The sequence below is a fragment of the Rhamphochromis longiceps genome, linkage group LG18, assembly GCF_057381845.1.
Source record: "Rhamphochromis longiceps isolate RC_006_pf linkage group LG18, R_longiceps_female_GT1.1, whole genome shotgun sequence".
Lineage (NCBI taxonomy): Eukaryota > Metazoa > Chordata > Actinopteri > Cichliformes > Cichlidae > Rhamphochromis > Rhamphochromis longiceps.
In genome coordinates this window covers 21,436,397-21,456,779 of record NC_140574.1, presented here as the reverse complement: position 1 = coordinate 21,456,779, position 20,383 = coordinate 21,436,397, and the positions used below count along the sequence as shown (strand labels likewise).

General features: G+C 40.8%; 1 protein-coding gene across 3 annotated transcripts in view; it reads right to left on the bottom strand.

Moving 5' to 3' along the window:
- Positions 1-913: 913 nt before the first annotated feature.
- The window catches only part of kcnab1b (potassium voltage-gated channel subfamily A regulatory beta subunit 1b), a 44,170-nt gene continuing 24,700 nt past the window's right edge, over positions 914-20,383 (bottom strand). For all 3 annotated transcript variants that reach the window (XM_085388418.1, XM_085388416.1, XM_085388417.1), the window contains 12 exons: positions 18,984-19,021; positions 18,019-18,098; positions 17,507-17,551; positions 15,306-15,350; positions 13,228-13,271; positions 9,615-9,701; positions 5,549-5,634; positions 3,998-4,118; positions 3,825-3,919; positions 2,593-2,713; positions 2,398-2,486; positions 914-2,305 (listed from right to left, as the gene is read on the bottom strand). In XM_085388418.1, coding sequence (XP_085244544.1) covers positions 2,216-2,305; positions 2,398-2,486; positions 2,593-2,713; positions 3,825-3,919; positions 3,998-4,118; positions 5,549-5,634; positions 9,615-9,701; positions 13,228-13,271; positions 15,306-15,350; positions 17,507-17,551; positions 18,019-18,098; positions 18,984-19,021 — 941 coding nt within the window. In that variant the 3' untranslated portion in view covers positions 914-2,215. The remainder of the gene's footprint in view (positions 2,306-2,397; positions 2,487-2,592; positions 2,714-3,824; positions 3,920-3,997; positions 4,119-5,548; positions 5,635-9,614; positions 9,702-13,227; positions 13,272-15,305; positions 15,351-17,506; positions 17,552-18,018; positions 18,099-18,983; positions 19,022-20,383) is intronic.

Genomic DNA, 20,383 nt, shown 5'->3' with positions numbered 1-20,383 from the left:
CTGGTGACAGTGGTAGAGAAAAGCACACTAAAGAAACTGCTGGACATTATGGACAATGCTGGGCATCCTCTGCACACGGCCATAAACAACCAGAAGAGTCTGTTCAGTGACAGGTTGCTTCTCCCAAAGACAAGAACCAACAGACTTAAAAACTCCTTCGTCCCACACGCCATCAGACTGTTTAACTCCTCTCTGGAGGGGAGAGGGAGGGGAGACAGGAGGACAAAGGAGGGGGGAACAACTAAGCTGTAGTGCCTCTTCACTTCACTGTGCAATTACCTTTTGTGCAATACTTTTTGTTAATAATCAACGGTGCAATAGACTCCGTACTTGAAATGTGCAATTCACTTGTATTTTTATTTTTATTTTATTCCTATTTATTCTATTTATCCCCTTTGTATAATTTATCTATATATGTCTTTGTATTTATATATATATAATATTCTGTAACTCTGTCCGTGCTGTGCTTTTTTGGAAACTGAATTTCCCAGAGGAACCCACCCGAGGGATTAATAAATAAATTATTTATATATATATATATATATACACATACACATATATATATATACACACATACACATACACACATGTTGTTTCCGCGTAATCGCACACAAACACACACAGAATCGAAGAATGGCTTCCCTCCTCTGGAAACAGGAAAATCGCATTAGCATGACAAATAAAATAAAAGAAATAAAATACTGTAAATGAATGAGTAAATTAAAGCTCATGCAATTTCTAGAGGGAAAATATTATCATTATTTTAATATAAAGCGAGAAAATCTAAATTTACGCTAAGGGCAAATAAATACATAAATAACTAAAACAAAACAAAACAAACAAAACAGCAGAAGCATGAGAATATTTTGTTTAAATTGCAGTTTATATTCTAAGTAAGGGAACAATATTTGATGTATTCACATTTGTTCAAAAAAACCTAAGGCATCCATAACATCAATAGAAAAATAATTATATACATTTAAAACGTATCACATCAGAATGATTAACTTTTTTTATTTTCATGTATCTGATGAACAACACCAAAGTACATGTCTGAACAAACATAACAAAGATAATCCCATTACATAAAGCTGGCATCTGGGAGAAGTTGGGCAAAAATTCAGCAAGTTCCAGGTGCAGTTACTGCAGGGGTCCATATGGTGTCATTTTTTCATTTTTATTTATTTTTTCTCTTCACTAGCTACATGGCTTTTCGTTTGTTCAATTCACAAGCACCCCCTTAGAATAGACAAATGTTTTAGTCACAACAAAAACAAAGTTGAACAAATCGGACATGATCACTACTGACAGGAAGTCCAGCAGAGAACAAACTGAAAGGGGTCAAAGGGACGCAGTAGGAAAGTACCCTCTGAGGTGCTTTTGCATAAGTGAAACTGACCAAAATAAAAAATAAAAAAAAATATAAAGAGGCAGAAATCTCATTCTGACATAGCTGCTTATTAAGGATATATATTTATATATAACAGTCTGTACAGATGTTTTGAAACATGTTTTTGTTAGAATTAGCTCTCATGGTATTAGCGAAAAATGCTGTGAGCAGAATTTCAGTTCATTCAGTACTGAAACAGTTTATCATGATGACGGACCAGCTCCAGCTGCAACCACGACTGTTCATCCAGTTTGCTGACACCAGGCCCAATTTTTTTTGCACTCCAAAACACATCTAGTACATTTGACTTCTGTAATGCACACATTTTGATACATATCCTCTTTTGCTTTGCAGTTGGTGTACTTACTGAGCTTTATGCGATGCTTATGGGGTAGCATATTCCTCTAAGTTTTTGTTTCACCTACACTGAGAGTAATTTCAACAAACAGTATGTTGAAATTAAATAATGTTTTGCTTCTTCTGAATTTGTGGTTCAGCACCTCCTGCAATGTTTGTAAGAGTGGAAGAAGTTTTCACACTAGCAATTATCTCACTGGATCCTTTGTCTTTGTTTTGTTTACTCCAGTGGCTGGCTACTTTAGCTGTAGCATGCATGCTTTGTCAAGTAGCTCACTTTACGCTAATGAGTACTGGTTGAAGGAGCAAAGCATAACACATTACATAGTCACACAAACACACACACACGCACACACATACATAGTCATACGCACACGCAAGCATCTTGGGCACACCCTGTGGTGCCATGGCTGTGAAAAGTGAGCTTTGATAAGCTTTGGGAGCATAGTTCACTAAAACATGTCCATCCTAATGGTGGTAGTCTCTTTTACTATGTGGACGGTTGCCTAGTATATGATCCACCTCTGAGGCGATGCCTGCTGTCATCTTTGGAATCACCTAAAATGAACATGACATAGGAAAAGTACTTCATGATAACGCAGTGCCTCAAGACCAGCTAATGAAGAGATTACACTGACATGATGTTGTACCTGAATGGCTCCCAGGTTCTCTGTGAGCTGGCTTGGACTGGAGGACCCCAGAAGCACTGAGCTCACTCCCTCGTTCCTCAGGCACCAGGCTGAAGATCAGAGAAAGGAGAAATCTCAGACTTGCAATGAGGTATCAAAGGAGAAAGAACTTCCAAAGACATATATTTGCTTTGACAAATAGACGCTATCTGTTACCTATGGCTAGCTGTGGCAAAGTGCATCCAAGCTTCTCCGCAATATGAGCCAGCTCTTTTAGTTTGGCTTGCTGTTTTCTCCCTTCCTCACTCACGATTTTCTCTCTCAACCACTGGTATGGCTACAGGAGCAGTGAAAGCAGATGTGTTAGATTTACATGCAAAGATAGGCAGATGATTATTCAGTTCTTGTATTGCTGGATTTTTCTGTTGCCTTTGACACAGCTGATCATAGTATCCTGATGTATAACTTCACTTAACATCTCTAGATCAGGTCTGGATTTGTTCCCTTTCTGTCTCTCTCAGTTGCTTCCGCTAATTTTGTGTCCTTAATTAATGAAACTTTATTAATCCTGCAGGAATTTCGTACATTATGTGGTTGACTGCTCCCACACACAAATAAACATTAAACAAATAAAACATTCACTCTATTAAAAAAAGTTCATTAATCATAAATACAAAATATATTAATTAATAATAATTAAAAAATAACATTAAAAAATTAAAAACATCCTGATTGCTATGGAGACCATAAGGTGCTTCTGCACTTTTCTTTTCTCAACCTAACGTGCACCCCTTCCCACCTCCCCTCTGGTATCCTCCTTTGAGTGCTGTGCAGTCTTTTGCTACTTTATCTTGCGGTCTACCCAAGGTTCACTCCTGGGGCCTATCTTTTTTGCCTTGTATATACTTCCACTTGGAAACATCCTGAGTGATTCTGAAGTCTGTTATGCAGATGATAGCTACTTGTACATGCCATTTAAACACCAGAGTGTAACCAAATTATTATCCTTAAGGACCGCATTAATGCTATAAAGAACTGGATGGCAGCAAATGATCTATCTTTAGACTAGAATTAGAATAGAATAATAGAATTCAACTTTATTGTCATTGCACATGCACAGGTACAGGGCAACGAAATGCAGTTTGCATCCATTAAATAATCCACTTTAAATAGACAAAGTGAATTTCACTTCTCATCGATGCCACCTGACAACTTTGTTCTCAGAGTAATTGAGAATCTTGGGCTCATTTCATCTTTAATTCTCCCATCTGTGAGAATTCTGGCTGTTATTTAGTTTTGATAAGCTAAACATGGCTTGTCTCAAATACATTGTCTCACTGTGAAATGGAAATGATCATATCTACTTTTAGTTTGTTTAGTTTGAACTGACATTGTCCCCAATATCAGTTCAAATATGTAGCACCACAGAGGTCAAATTTAACCTGTACCTTCATCGAGGCCCTGGAGGATTCTGGGATACCATTCTCGTACTTTCCTGTGATGATCCCGCAGGCCAAAGGTGACCAAGAGACCACACCCACACCTGCAAGATCACAGTCACAATTAAGCAACAAGCAAATTAGGCAAATTTGATATTCAGAAAAATTTCCTTAAGACCTACCTATCTTATGGTAGAGCTCTGGAAGATGAGTTTCCACTTTTTCCCTCTGGAAGAAATGATACTCTGCCTGTTCACACACTGGTGGGATGAGATTGAACTGCCTGGCCACAGAATACGCTTCCTAAATGTGGAGCGGACAGAATGATGAGGATGGCAGAAAGTGATAAGGTAATGTGTAAGACTGACTCTTTGTATTTAATGACTTTTATCGCTCCGCTGTTCTTTGTATAGCACAAGGAAACTGCACATCTTTCACAGCGCTGACAGCTTCAGCAACAACAACAAAATTTAGACACTTTAGTCACTGAACTCTGTTCACATTTGTTTATACAATGCAAAACATCACATGTGAGGCTGATCATCAGAGTCAGTGGTCAGTCAGTTTCAACACTATATAGTTTTTCTTTTTAGCCAAGCACATCCTAACCAGGGTTACTGCAGTAAAACTAAACAAAAAGCTACAACTAAAGTGTGAAGTTAGCAGAAATAAATTATAAACGATAATAGCTGAAACAATGTTATGTACTCACAAAACTATCTAAAAGATTTTCTTTTTTTAAATATAAAGGATATTTTCATAGTTTTAGTCATTGTAAATGGTACATCTCTTTATTTAGACTTCAGCTAATTTAAAAACTACCTTCAATGAGTGATTCATTTAAATTGTAATATCTATTTTGAATGGGAAATTTTTGCCCCTGATAAAACACTCTTTACATTTTTTAATGATTAAGAAAACTGAGGTTACCACAAGATAACACTACGGATTTTTAACGCAATACAAATCAAACCACTCTGGAAATGAACTGAAACAAAACTAAACTGGACATTGAAATTGAAACAAGTAAATAAATTAATTAATGAAATCAAATTTAAATAAAAAAATTATTCTAAAATATATAAAACATAAAAGTGATGCAAGTAAAGTTTATAGAGAGCACTGCATGTCTCTGTCTGATTTTTTCATTGTATTCATGGTAAAAAATCATAACAAGGATTAAAAAGAACCTGATGTACTCTCACTGGCCAATTCATTAGATACACCTGTTTAACTCCAAATATCTGATCGGCCAAATCACATGGCAGCAATGTAATATATTAAGCATGTAGATCTGTTAAACTTACCAGCTGAAATTCAAACTGAGCATCACAATAAGGAAGAGAGGTGATTTAACTTTCTTTGAGCATGGCATGGTGGAGTTTTTCAGAAACTTCTAATCTACTGGGATTTTTCCCACACAGCCATCTGTACGTTTTACAGAGTAGGTCAAAAAGAGAAAGCATCCAGTGAGCAGCAGATCTCTGTGTGAAAAATGCCTTATTGATGCCAGAGCTCAGAGGACTGGTCAGACTACTTCAAAGAAGTCAACAGTAACTCAAATAACCACTGGATTCCACCCATGAAAGCAGGTTTGAAGACAAAAGGGGTTTTAACCCAGCAAGGTGTAACTATCGAAGTGACCAGTGAGTGCATATCAACCTATTACGCCTATTCATTTTTAAAATAAATACTCTGTCCTGGAAAGGTAAATACCTTTTCCTGTCACTCACCATGATCTCCATGGCAGACCACCGTGATGTCCCCCAGTACATGGCCATCCCCTGGTTGATCACATGTGTCATTGCTCTGACTATCTCTGCAAACATTAAAGAGCAGATATGTGCATCATCAATAACTGAACAGTGAATGGAGTCATGCTAGAAATTTGAGAGGTTGTCTCAACAGCTTAACTTGCATTATTTTCACATTATAACATAGAAATTATATTACAGCAATACTAAATTCAGTTTTTTTCTCTCATCAGGTAATAACACAATTATGAGAAGACTTGCAGGTTCAAAGAAGATTCCAAGAGCTTTAAAACTTTGGTAAAACTGCAGGACAATGAAAAAGATAAGTGGATCCTTGAAGTGTCCAGCCTCTTCTTTTAAACCCATGTGTGAGCAGATATTGTTTGCTGGGGTCACACTACTTAATGAGGCCAAAGGCTGCAGGGTTAAAAGACTCAGCTGCCTGTGCCGTGGAGGAAACCACAGCAAAAATACTGAAGGGGCTGAAGTCAGCAGCAGCGGCCTTCAGTGGTTTGTGTATTTGTGCCTCAGGATGTGGCAGGAAAGTAGCGTTTTTTGGAAAAGTGGAAGAGTTAAATAGTTTTTAATAAAAACCCCTGCGAAGTACTTTCTCAAAGGATATCTAACGCATGAAGAGAAACAGCTATTATTCTGAATGTGTGTGCGTTAAATGCTACCCGCAAACTTTCTAATTACTAAAGAAACCAAAGGCAGTGTGATCAAGTAATTCATGAGATTATTTTCAGTCTGTAAAGGAATTAATAAACCATCTGCCACCTTAGTACAATGCTGCATGCAAAATGTGAAGCAGAAAGGCTGGATATGAGGGTGAGGAGATGAGAGCGCAGAGTGTGATTAAAAAAAGAGCGATTCCTTTTCATCAGTAGTTTTCTCTCTCTAGACCGAAATGTAGCTTTGTGAGAGACAGAGAGCAAGTGTGCATGTGGGTGAAGCAGGTGGGAGGGTAGAGGAATAACAGTACATCTGCTCCAAAGGGGATGGAGGGAGGAAGGGAGGGAGGGATTTGGAGGGATGTAAAGATAGAAGGAAAAAAAAATGCTGCGAACCATGTAGCAACCTCAGAGGCACACACAGTTAATAACAGTTTGCAAATACACGTATAATCCATCTCAATGCCGGGAGGGGAAAAAAAAGATGACACCTTGATTCATTGAAACGTTCAAGTCTTAACATAAAGTTTCTTGCCACAAGGGCTCGATGAGTCATCAGCTCCAACAGCAGATGCCACACTGATCCTGTGCTCAGGTGAGATGTGCTGCAAACACCATTGACACCCCACTCACAAAAAAAAAAAAAAAAAACACACCGCAGTGTTTTCCCGGAGGGTGATGTGGGTGAAGCTGTGGGCAAAAACACGCAATGAAGAGCGCACACGTGAAAAAATGAATGTATGACATCAGTGTACAATTTAGATGCCGAGATTGCATTTGCACAAATATGCAGAAGCCAATTAGCCTAGCACGCAAAGAACAGAGGAAAAGGGATATAGAAACAGGCTCTGCGCAAAGCTAACAAAATCCAAGTAACGCATCTCAAAGCACTCTCATTAGTACAGAAACATATCAAACTTAAAAACTGCTTGGCTGCTAGCCAGAGTTAGTCAGCAACACACCCCAAGGTCTGGAACATTGGCCAGCTTCAGCCGGCAGGTATCACAGTGCAGCACAGAGGGTGTAAGAAAGCCTCCAACTCCCACTGATATCCATATTTGTCTGGGCAGGTATCTCTGAGGATGTCATTTCAGAGAGTTTCTTTATAGTGAGGCGTCTAACAGCGGGGACGTAGAATACAACTAAAAATATTGCTCATTTATGGAAATATGTCACATCACAGGAGATTGTCAGTGACAGATGAGACCCATTCTAAGTTATACGACTGTGGAAAAAAAGCGTGGGGAAAGAAATAATAAAGATACGTTTAGTAATGCTGAGTAGGTGAGATCATTTTCCATGCTCTTCTTCTGTAATGAACAGGTGAGGAGAGAGAGGTGATGTCCTGGCACTTTGCATTGCTAGCTAAGGGGTTCATGTTCAGTGTGCTGTGGCGGTTTCATTTCATTTGCTAGAGAATAAAACTCGGCTGGAAGGACTGATATAAAATCATTTTACTGATGCCATGTCTTCTTCGCTCCTCTGTCTGTCTGCCTCTGCATTCTGTTCTTTATTCAATTGGTCTGGGGTATTTTCATATTCAGCTTATTGAATGGCTTCACTCCTCTCTCAAATCAAATGTGATTCTGAGTGACTGGGTACCAATGTTGCAGCTGGATTTGGGCGAGTTATTCTGCGAGCTACCCTTGTACCTATTCATTCAATGAATTGACTGTGGCACACACGCCCCTCCTTCGAGAACCTTCTTGTCATATTCAGCTGGAGAAAAACTCACATAGCGTCTCATCACTTTGACAGCTGCTCTAGTAAAGAGCAGTCAGAGAAAGGGGAGACAGAGTCTTCCGTGAAGGAAGAAGTTGTATATTTGCAGCACGCACTTGGTCTGTCCCTGCTTTTGGACTGGATACGAGCCAAAAAGAAAGAAAGAAAAAGACAAAAGAACAAGCAGGGAGATGACACGGGTGCAGAAAAGCATGACTCGATGGAAGAAGAAAAGCAATGATTATAACAAAGGCAGACTCTGCAGCCATGACATCACTTTTTTGGTCCCCACGGGGACGCAAGCTGTCTCACACAAAGTCGGAAGCAGTTAAAGTCACAAAAACAAATGCAAACGCAGATGGATGCAGATTCACCTGTTCAGTGGCATATTTGAAACTACAGTGCTGTTTTGCTGTTTGGTGTTTTTGCTGTTAACGCAGTTAAGGCTTTAGCAGCATGATGTTGGAGTGTCAGTCACGGAGAGATCTGCTAAACAGTCCCTTCAAGCACGAGGTTCATCCTCGCTCCCTCACTCTCAAGTTTTTAAGGATGACTGATACCCTAACAATGATTTAGAAGGGAAGCCATGCTCCTTTGTATTAAATTATGAAGCAAACAAGACCAATTTCTCACGCTGACTAATGGGCCAAATGTGCTGCAGAGGTGATAAAAGCCTGCCTGCTTTACATTTGTCAGGATATATTTTTCAGCTGACGTCTCTCTCTCTGTTCACTTCCTATCATCTTGTCAGACTCTCAATCAGATCACAGTTCTTGACATGAGCTGAAGAGACTTCATCTGCAGGGGGCAAAAGACTAAAAGGTTTGATAGAGAAGGCTGCGGGGTCTGCCTGCTAGTCACCAGCCACTGGTACCAGTGACAGCGAGGACCCTGGAACGATCGCTATGACAGACAGGCCTCCCACAGTCTGTTGGCTCCCACGGGTGGAAGCGAAGGGGGAAGGAGGAGGGGGGTAAAGAGGAAAGAATGGAAAATATTTCAGTGAGATCAGTGCGCCTCCATCCTTTCACTCAAATACTACCTGTGGTTTGAGAGTTTGTGTGGAAAGACAGAAAAGGGGCTCAAGTATCTGTGATGCCCACATGGCAAGGGAGAGATAATAGAGTAAGAAACTGGAAGTGTCTAAAAGAAATAAATGGTGGTAACATAAGGTAGATGTGTGGGAAAGGAAGCGCAAGAGCGTTAAAGAAAAATAGCACTCAGTAGGGCTTGTATCTAGTGAGACCAACCCAAAAATACACCAGCTTCCCCCATAGGGGCCGGATAATCCTGCTTCTGAAGAGCAGGGAGGGCTGGGAGCGGGTGCAGTTTGGAGACCCTGTGGAAGCTAGCGATCCCGCTGAGACAGAAGAGAAATAGAGGGAGACTGGTGGACTAAAATAGAGGGAAGAGAGACGAGGAAAGATTGTCATATTACTTGTAATATGTTCGGGGATATGTCAGAGGAAAAACACATAAACCTGACCGCAAAAACAAACCCCCCTTTTGGTCAAAGCCAAAGGCCGCCGGTCCAGTACGGGCAGCGGCTTCATCAGAATTTCTCACCCTCTCATGTTACAGAACAACATGTATTGTCGCTGGCTCAACTCCCCCCCAACAGCCCCATGAAGTCTGGGTTGGCAATCACTTACCCTCCATGGGGGTATTGGTGTCTGTCCGGTTGGCAAAGACCACATCCACATACTCGAGTTGCATCCTCTGGAGGGAGCCCTTTAAACCTAGAGTGAGAAGACATAAGCCAGGTTTAGAGAGAGAGGTTTGGGTTCTAATAAAAGAAGACAGTTAATAGGAACCATGAGTCCTGGGTGTCCTTCTTATAATGGTGAAATAAATGGGCATGTGCAAGGATACATAGAGTGTGACCTACATCTGCAGAAAAGAGAGATCATTTTTTATTTTCACTTTTTAGCCAACACCGCGACAGCGACATGCTTAGCTGGTAGGGGTGCCAGCTTCAAAAGAACAAGGGATATTCAAATGCATTCAAAAGTCACAGTTATGTCAGGTAAAAGGCAAAAACAATAATAATAAGGTGAAGTGGCTCCTGGGGGGTTTGAGCTCAACATGTTCGTAAACATGACAAAGTGACAGTTGGCCACATGTGACTCAGAGCCTTCCAGCTGCATCTGGCCTGCTGCAGCTTTGATCCAGCTCGAGGAGGCTTTGTGGCCATTTAAAGACAAAGGACACGGCTCAGTTTTCGTTTTTAGTTTTGTTAATTTGCTTTCGTCATGGCCGTCATCCTGACTTGCTGCAGCAGAAGTCAGCTCCAGTTGCAGTAATATAATAATTAGCTATGGTAGTACTCTGTATGTTCCAGTAAATATTGACAGTGTGAGCATGAGTGCTAAACAGATGATTGGAATAAGCCATAATTTATATCAATAATCTTAGTGGCACATTGTAGTGTCAAGATTCACATAGTTAAACCTTTGGATGTTTTTGTTGCCCTTTTGTTTTAATAAAATAAGAAAAGATGATGTTTGAAAGAAAATTTTTATAAATGAAAATGCTGATTCGTTATACTTCAGGGCTTAACAGGCTGGTAATTAAGAGATGTGGGTCCAAATGCAGGACACAGGTAGTCAGAAATAAGTCTAAGCAGAATCCAGAACCCAAAGAATGACAAAGTCCAACCAGAACCCAAAACAAGAAAAGATTAAAGATCCAAACAAAAGACATGAACACACAAACATGGAACTAACGCAGACTAGCTGACAGGCATTAAAAGGGGGACCTAACTCAAAAGATGAATTAGTATGGTGTCTACATGTAACACATGAATTATTTTAAACTATATCTTCTGGCACTTTGGTTCTAGCAGCCTACTGCAAAAATACATATTATGAATACACATTCCAATTCCTTTAGTTTAATCTAGAAAAAAATGCCAAAGATAACAGTTTCACAGACATAAAACTGTATTATGTATTAAACTGTACAGCAGATGAACAGTATCTGAAAGTCATGTCCGGTCAGAAATAGACTCAGTGGAAGAGTGGCTGCCAAGATGGGAAATGGGGAGAAAAGGCTATGATATATCTGAAAATCAGTAGCAACAGGTCTTATGGAGTAAATCCAGAGTGTATCCAAACTTTCTGTTCAAACCATCATCACTTTGTATGGAGGACATCAGGATAGAGGTGTAACAGTGAGTGTTTACAGGCATCTGTAAAACACGCTGGAAGCTCAGTCATGGTTTGGGAATTCATTTCACTTCATTTTGTAAAACTTACCAAAACTGACAGCACTGTGATTTTTATCCACAGTGCAATATCATCTGGCATCTGATTGGCAGTGGCTATATTTTCAGCGTGACAGTGAATGAAGATGCCAATGCTGTTCACTCACAAAGTTTGATAGCTTTACTTAGCACTTTACTCTGATTTCTAAAAATCAAACATGCATATAAAAGATGTATAGAACACATTGCTCACTTCACAGGAATAGCTGTAATCAATACATATTTTCTAATTTAATTACTGTCACAACTACTCAGCTGTAAGTTTTATGCACCTGCCACCATTTTCACTGCACAAACAGGAATCAGTTTTGATTCAAAATTGTAATTTATAAGGTTCAGAACTATTTTCAGAGTTAATCACTGTCAAACCAAGCTCGCAGGCACCTTCTCTTAGATAAAAAAAAAAAACACCTGTGCAATCCTTTCTTATTGTTACATAAATAAATGCTGCTGGCAGCTGGTGGAGGAACCAAACAATTCAAAGCCTAGAGCCTGATCAGAAAGACGAGGGATCAGAGGAAAGGTCGCACTCAGTATTTGTTAGAGGAGTAACACTGTATGCTGAGGAGAGGATAAGTGACGGCAACAAAGTATTGCGAGCAGATCGGCCTCCACTCACGCACACACACAGAAGACCAGATGAAAGAAGAAAAGCGCACACAAGAGACTGTCGCACAAGACGACAGGAGAGTAACAGGGAGTCGAGGCAAAAGACACTCTCGCGCTTTTGAGTAAGCGCGTGTGTGCGTGGCAGATTAGTACCACAGGCTTCATCATCACCCACTAATCCCAGCTGAGAGTTATACTCTCCCTCCTACCATCACAGTCACTTATTCCTTCTTCTGTCGTTTGCACTCCCACAATCCCAGAAACACCCATTACACGGATCCTAATCTGAGCCTGCACCGTCATCACGAGAGGTTTCTGCTGTCTCGTGGATTAGCAGGAGTTCACTGGCTGTGAAAGGAGTCTATTTTTGGATCGGGAAAAAAGATGTGGAACAACAAAGCTACTGTATTGGCATCTGGGATAGAAGAATGCCTTCAATTGTGTTTTCTGTGAAAGAGCCTTATAAAATGCTGAAGCTGTCTTTTTCCTGTGAGGATGACTCTAAAGAGACCTTGATTTTTCTTGCATCGTCACATTGATGCAAGAAAATGTTCTGCGGCTCTCTCTTTCGCTGATCATTAGGTTTTTACACCCTATCATATACACCCCTGAACATCACTTCAGTCCAGTCAAATGGCAGGCCTGCTGTGGCAGCCTGTAGTGAGGAAGATGATGGCAGCAGATGTTTCGCTCAGTCAGTTTATTAGACTTTGATGAAATGTTCCTCTCCACTTATGGCAGGGATGCTGCACCTTTCTCTTACAATTACATGGACAGCCAAATGGATTCATCTTTGCTAATACCGCTTATGCTTCCCCTCTCTGATGTTGGCTTTCACCCCATTTTCTCTTTTGTACTCTCTGTCCTTCTCTTCCAACCCTTTCTTAGCGCATTCCCCGTTTCTCGTTTGGGGGAGAGTTTCTGCAGCTGCAGTGAATGTTAATAATGTGGCAGAGAGCTGAGTCACTGCAGGAGGTGCATTGCGCTGTGAATCGGATGGCAAATTGTTTGGGAAGCGGGGTGGATCGAGCCAAGGGTATGAGAGCTAAAGTTTATTGTTATGAGTCTCATCAAGGCCCTAGCTCTTTTTAAAGGGGCTGACAGGGGAGACAGTCTGGACAGCACTATTAAATGATGCAACAGTTTCCTAGACAGACACCTGTGGAGGTATTACAAGAAGACGATACATCTGCGAGTGCCTAATGCACCACTGGTTAGTACGGCTTTCAAATTCAGCTGTGTTCATATCAAAAAGGCGAGAAGCGACGGAGGCTGGAACAAAGAGGGATGAAGAAAAGAGATAAAAGAGGGAGATTAGAGGAGTGCAGCGGGGCTCCGACTGGTGGGGTGATGTGAAGGACAAAGCAGAGGGAAGGAAATTGACTTGTTACCTTCAATGATGTGTTTTCTGTTGAGGCCTCTCTCTGTCTCCGCTCTGCAACAGGAGGGAAAGAAGTACATGTCAGGGGTGTCAGCGCATACTCTTCATTACTTCACAGCTCTCGCGAATTGAAGCAGCTCCAGAACAAACTTTGCAGTTTGTTTGCAGTGTCTGTCCTGATCACCTCTGATTTTTCTCATGGCTTCTCACTGAGCACAGAAGCAAATGCCTGATTTTTCTGTGCCTATTTAGGACTTGTTTAGACCAATAAGGCCAGCAGGTAAATTGCAATCAGCGCACAAAGTAATTTAGAGATAGCATGCAGAGTTTTTCCCTCGTTTGTCTGATTTCAGTCTATGATTTTCTTTGACTGCAGCACTACTCAGTATTATATTTATATAGCAGTACTTGTAGTTTATGCAACACTTATTCCATTTTCAACTTGAGACTGCATCATAACACTGTGTGATACAGTGTTATGACACTGCAGCCACCTATTGCTCTGCAAGTTTTGCAGTGAGTCGGGATAACATAAAGCTCCTTTCACGTGGATGTATCAGTATTTTAGAATTAGTACAATTCTGAAAGGAGACAATCTGCACTTTTGATGCATATGTACATGTTCCCTTAAGACAACTGTAGCATTTTTACATTTGCTTAAACTCAACTTTATATTCTTACTGTGTATTTTTACTTATTGTTTGGAATTTTTAAGGATCCATCCATCTTCCTCCACATATCTTATTCAGAGTAACCGTTGGGCTTTTGCCTATCCCAGCTGTCATAGTTTGGTTGGCGAATTACTCCTTGGACAGGTCGCTAAGCTATTGCAGGGCTAACCCATAGAGACTGCCAGTTTAGAGTCACCAATGAAGCTAACATGCTTGTCTTTGGACTGTGAGAGGAAGCCAGAGTGCCTGGAGAGATCCCACGCACACATGGAGAGAAGATGCACACACTATACACAGAAGACCGTCTTGCTGTGAGTGCAGTGGCACTAACTACCACACCACCGTGCTGCCCCAGTTTAGGAATATAGATATTAAATGCGTCACTATGTTCAGCTGGTTGATAAATTGTCAGACATGCATTGCTAAGTGTGTAGTGTAGCCCACACATCATTTCTGGGAGTTGTTTTGCTAAAAACAGCTGCTGGTTCATTTGGAAATGACACTGGTAACAGTGGCGCTAACTGCTTTCCAATGACTTGTCTGTAGGCTCACTTGTGTTTACTCAGGCACTTAAAGATTTTCCCCACCCCTGCATTTTCCTTTTCCACTTTGTTCCTCTCGTCTGTTTCTGCTCCAGCGTGTTTGTTTTTGTTCAGATGCCCGCGACTTGCCTTACTTTCTCGCCTTGCTTCATTTCACACTTTCGTTTTCTTCCTCCCTGTTTCCTATGGTTTTTCCAGAGTGCTTATGGGATATAAACGCACTTCAAACACAATGCATGCCATCCTTCCTCCATGTTATTGTTACTTTTTGTGCAAAAGACTGAAGAAACGCCATAGAGAGGAAATATGAATCTTGCAAATATCCAGGCATCCTGGGGTGAACTGATGTTTGACAAGCGAGCTGTGAGACAGTCTCGTAGCTCACTCAGCTGGGGGTTAAGCAGTTGTTCTTTAAATCCATCTGTGTTGGAGAGATTTGAAATACCTTGACAGAATTCAGAGAGGATGAGTTTTAATTAAATTTACACAATTGAGGCTTGGCTCTAGTGTTCTTAGCCGTGTAAGAATAGTCAAACAGTACGTGGATGTACCCATGGCCAGAAGACTTTTAGATACAGATGGCTACTAATGCAGACTGAGAATATTTTAGCGTGACAACAGAAGCAGCTATGACTTTGGGCAGTTTGGCAAGAAAGCTGAGGGTGGCTAGAAGAGTAAGGAAAAGGGGTTGAGACATGCTGTCATTTTGTCCTCCACATCTGTGTCCTTGCGCTCTGTGTCATCTGTGTCACGCTCGCTGCAGCTGGAGGCAACGTTTTAAAGAATAGGCTCGTGTATGTGAGATGGCCTGACTGTCTGAGAAAGAAAACCCACCTGCTGGACACATGGATAAATATGTATGAACACATACTTACTTTCCTCCCCAGTACAGCTTTGTGGTGATCACCAGACTGGATCTCCTGCAGGAAGACCGTCAGACGCATCAAAAGACCATTAAAAAAAGGTGTTCTCAAAAAGATGATATGTATATGACCATACCTGCATGTGAGCATGATGAAATCTGCCTATGTGTACAAATCAGTGCAATCAACTATATTTATGTCAGCTGCCTTCCATCCTACACTGCACTTCAAACATCGAGTAAGTCATAGAGTATAATGACCACAGGGTGACTCTTTTTTTCTTTGAATTCTAGCAAGACAGCTCCCTCACTATAACCCACCCGCCATGCTTGAATGATCAATAATTTAAACAGGTCCACAGCTGAGGTGAGGTCGGGCAGAGAGCTGGCGTGAGCAGTTAAAAGGGGTGACGCGCATAACTGGGTTTTCTCTCGGCAGTGCATGCAGCAGAGCGGAATATATGTTTTCTGTGGTGGAGCTACAGTTCACGCTCACCAGCATCTGTTTTGATTTGACATGAGCAAATTTGTCAAGTTTACACTTTCATTTAATGAATTGATTTATATAATATATCAAGTGAATTAATGTTGCTTGAAAATTTTCCACTTAACGTGGGAGGCATGGATGCATGTTCTCAACATTGAACTAACTAATGTCACCAATACACAAAGCTTGAAAACAGATAAACACAAACATTTTGTGCATTTTGTACACCAGAATTATTAGGCTGCTTCATGTGGTTCGCTAACCATGCCTACCTCCACTAAAAGCATGTTTGAAATCATTTACAACAAGGGTCCCAGGATAGAACTGAGGGGCTGCAATTCAACTGAAGGAATAAGGAAGAAAATAATAACAATTACTTTCTACCTAATCTTTTTGCACTATTTTGGTTTGCAACTATAGGTTCCTACAAAGTTAACAACACTTGCTCATCGGTATATTTTAGCAGATTTAGGTATTAAATGCTAAACCTCAAAACATGCTTATACTGGGATAATATCAGGACATTTACAGTAGCAGTAAGGATGCTTATGTTTTCATGTTTATCTATGAAAACATCTCGCTAATTACTAGCCAAGTGGTAGAACAAATCCTCCAGAAATGGAGAAGGTTTGCCTTCTTAGTAAAAATTGTTGCCCAGAGCTGCAGCCAACATGTGTCAAAAGATGAAACTTTTCCTCTTTGTGTCACTCTTTTATGCTGAGAGACTAGCTAGACAGTATTTGGCCGTCACTTCCATCCAAACTGTAGATGACTGCAGCTGTTAGTGACCAAGGCAATTACAGGGAGGTGGGACACAAGGGAAAAATTGGGGCCATTGACTGGTCCCTAGACCTGTGTGACTGGGGCTTTAGCAGTCATTTTCCCACCAGCTGCCATCAGCTTCCTTTTGCAACCAATTGGGGAATTCAAATTTTTCCCACATGACAGGTGGTTGCCAGATGGTTACTCACCAGTCTCAAGGCTTCTAGGCCTATGTGACTGGGGCCTTAGTCATTTAATCCTGCACTCTCAGCATAAAAGTCCAAAATGGCCAACAAGCTGTGTCTGCAAAACCTCAGTAGAAAGTCTACGGGAAAACGGAGCTCTGCCAGGACCTCTGTAACGCTGCCGCTGACTTTATGGTCTCGGTTGCATCAAGTTTATTCTCTAAATTTTGGCACTCATTAGCTACCAGCTTGTGACTGACAAATCGGTAGCCGATGAGCGTGGAATTTCGCAGTAAAATCTGGATTCAAAATGACAAGTGATGGTGAAATGACTCATCTTGAAGCTATAGTCCATGAGGATGCATGGGGACTGCTTTAGGTGCCAACAGTTTTGTTTAATTCTTTTATATTTCAAAAAGTAAGTGCTCCATATGCAAGGACAGTTTCCCACGTGGAGGGACCTTTGTGATAAACTGAAGTGCCAGCTGTGAATCAGGTGTTATCACCCATGTCAGTGCCTGTTAACTCTGATGCTCTTGAATGGTTGAAAATCCCTGGAACGAAGCTCCGAAATCTTGTGGAAAACCCTTTCACAAGAGCGAATGCTCATATAGCAGCAATTTAAAGCCTGTGAATTTTAAATGGCATGTGCTTAATATACACACACCTGTTTGTGAGATGTTTGCGTTTTGGCATGCTGTATGTTCAGCGATACAGTGCATATGCAATCAAAAACACATTCTTGGATTCTTTTCGCTTTGTTGAGACACAACACTTTACCTCCAGCACTTTTTCTTGATGATGTTTCCCAGGATTATCTCTGCTCTGTAAAGAAAAACACAAGAGATAATATGATTAGATCCCAGACTTCCAGTTCTCTTGCAGCATTGTAAGTGTGTTATCTGCCACAAATCTGCACCATGAATGCCTGATTAAAAATCAGAAGGAGCCCAAGATAATGGGTAAATGCCTCCTGTACTGTGCGCCTGAATTTCACCAGCGACCTTTAAAATGAATATTCATCCCCGTAAAACTCCACTGTGCTCCGCATTATTCACACAGACGATGCCCAGGCGAGGTAAATTGAGCTGTGAACATAATGCGGAGCCTCCAGTGTTGAATAAGATTATGTAAATCACTTTAGAGTCACGGCTACCTTTCATTTTTGGCTTCCTCAGGTGCATTATTCCTGGTCAGGGCCTAAACCTTGTTAACATCTTTTGTCCTGTGGAAGAAAAAAGCTAACAGGACCAAAAGTAGTAGTGTGATTACAAATGGGAGACATCACTCACTTCCCCCCGGAGTAGACCTCGGCTGTGTCGAAGAGGTTGACCCCGCTCTCGTAGGCGATAGTCATCAGCTGCTCTGCCACCTGACACAGGCAAGAAAAGTTTCCTCATGAAGCTCAGTGTGGCATAAGGCACTTCTATAAATAATAACCAAATTACACTTTAAAAAGGCGGGAAATTCCCTGAAGAAAGGAGTGTACGTCTGTTTACTGTTGAAATGCACATCCTCCAGGAAACTGTACAGTCTGCTTGTTGATTAAAGCTGTTTACTGCGCAGTGTATTTCCCACACTTTTTGACCTACTTCTTGCTCTTTATTCAGAGGATGATGTTTGAAAGGCCAGTTTAGTCGTGAGGACCTCCTCTGCCTGTACCAAGCTCTTATTTTGTTTTGTTTGTGCCTCTCTTAGCCCTTGTGTTTTATAAGCAATGATAAGATGTCCCCACTTCAGTATTTTCTCCCATCTAAGGCCAGAGCAGGACACTGGGAGAGGTCTTTTGCTTATCCTGTGAGAGAAATAGGATCTGATTACTTGGCTTTGGTAGAGCCACGAGGGACTTACTGTAGCAGCTTGCCGTGATATTGGGAAATTGATACCAGAATGATAACTGTGGTCTCACACCCACACCATTTTATATCCAGTTACACTAAATTACTCCCATTGGGGCCACAAATTGTTTTTTGTAAATGGTTTTACTTGTTGCATTTGGGTCTAGCTGAGTCTAAAATAGAGCATGAATAATACTGCATATTTAAGGAGTAAATAAACAATGTAGCCGAAGCTACTCTGATGCTACTGATTTAACTACTCTAAATACCCCAAATATCTTTTTCTGTATTCTTTAAAAAGGAAAATGCTGCAGATTGGGAACGGATATAATGTTTAATAGAAAAATGATCAAGTTATATGTCTAATCTGAGAAAAGGAGGTGTGTCAGCTGATTGATGGATCTGACATGAAGTCTTACCTCGTCAGAGATCTGACCTCCAAATGTTACCCATGTTCCTGTGGGGGGAAAGTCATCGTAAAATATTTGTAACAAACAACAACATAGACGACCTTTTGCATGTAAAAGTCACTCATAGTGTCTTCTAATTAATAATTTGACATTTTTGGCATGGAGACATGACAAAATGCTTTCTGCCCTAAGGCTGTCACAGACAAATGTCACTACAGATTAAAAGAGAAATGACTCCATTATGCCATGTGTACAGATTTGCAGTTTAAAAACAGTTTAAAGGAGAGCGACAAGCATTGTCGTGTAATGCACTGTGTTTTTAGGTGGGATCCTTGAGGTGTTGTAGGGTTTGGGGGGAGTTCCTGTGTGTGTTTGCATTAAACGGCAGACCTATCTATCCATCCATCCACTGCAAACCTGCATATCTCCTGAAGCATAGAGTAAAAACTTTCACAGGAAAAGTCAACTTGGACTCATGTGTGATTATTTGTCTGGATATTTCTTTTTCTGATTAGTTTCTGCAAAAGGTTGGTGCACACAGGGCATGTTAAAAGCACACCACGCAAGCACACAAAAACACGCACACTTTAACAGATGATTTACACTGTAAAAAAAACAAAAGTATTTTGTACTGAACTACCTGTGTGCTCATTATGATATTGCGCGCACATAGTTGCTTTCAAACTTGTAAATGAAATGAGTCATACCACAGCCTGATCTAAGCATGATTTTTTCCACTTAACATAAGCAAGGTAACCGATGTAATGCAACAAGTTAATAAGTAGAAGCCACGTATTCAAGTATTTGTATCTTTAGATTGACCAAAGCCTGCCCTTTCTGTCTTACAGTGCCATGAAAAAGTATTTGCACGTTTCTTGTTTTCACACTGTAATTTTCACACTGAAATGTTTCAGATCATTAAACAAATATAATGATAAATACAAAATGCAATTAATGTAATGTAATGTGTATGTGTTAGTCCCCATAGGGAAATAGTTCCTCTGCATTTAACCCATTCACCCAGTGAAGCAGTGGGCAGCCACCAATGCAACGCCCGGGGAGCAGTGTGTAGGGACGGTACCTTGCTCAGGGGTACCTCAGGGTAGCCGTTCAGTGGAGTTGAACCCCCGACCTTCCGATCATGGGGCCACCACTCTACCTACTGAGCTATTAAGTTATGATTTCATTTATTTAAGGGCAAAGTGTAAAAAATAAATGTCCCCACCTTTGTTAAAGCATGAAATAACTTTGATTAACCACATGTTTTTCAAAAGCTGAGTTCATTTTCACTTGCCGTATCACAGAGCTGATTACTGTGGCACCTGTTGGATCAAGAAATCACTTAAATAGAACCTGACTGACAAAGTGAAGTCAGCAAAAAGTCTCAAAAAACAACACGTCAAAAAACA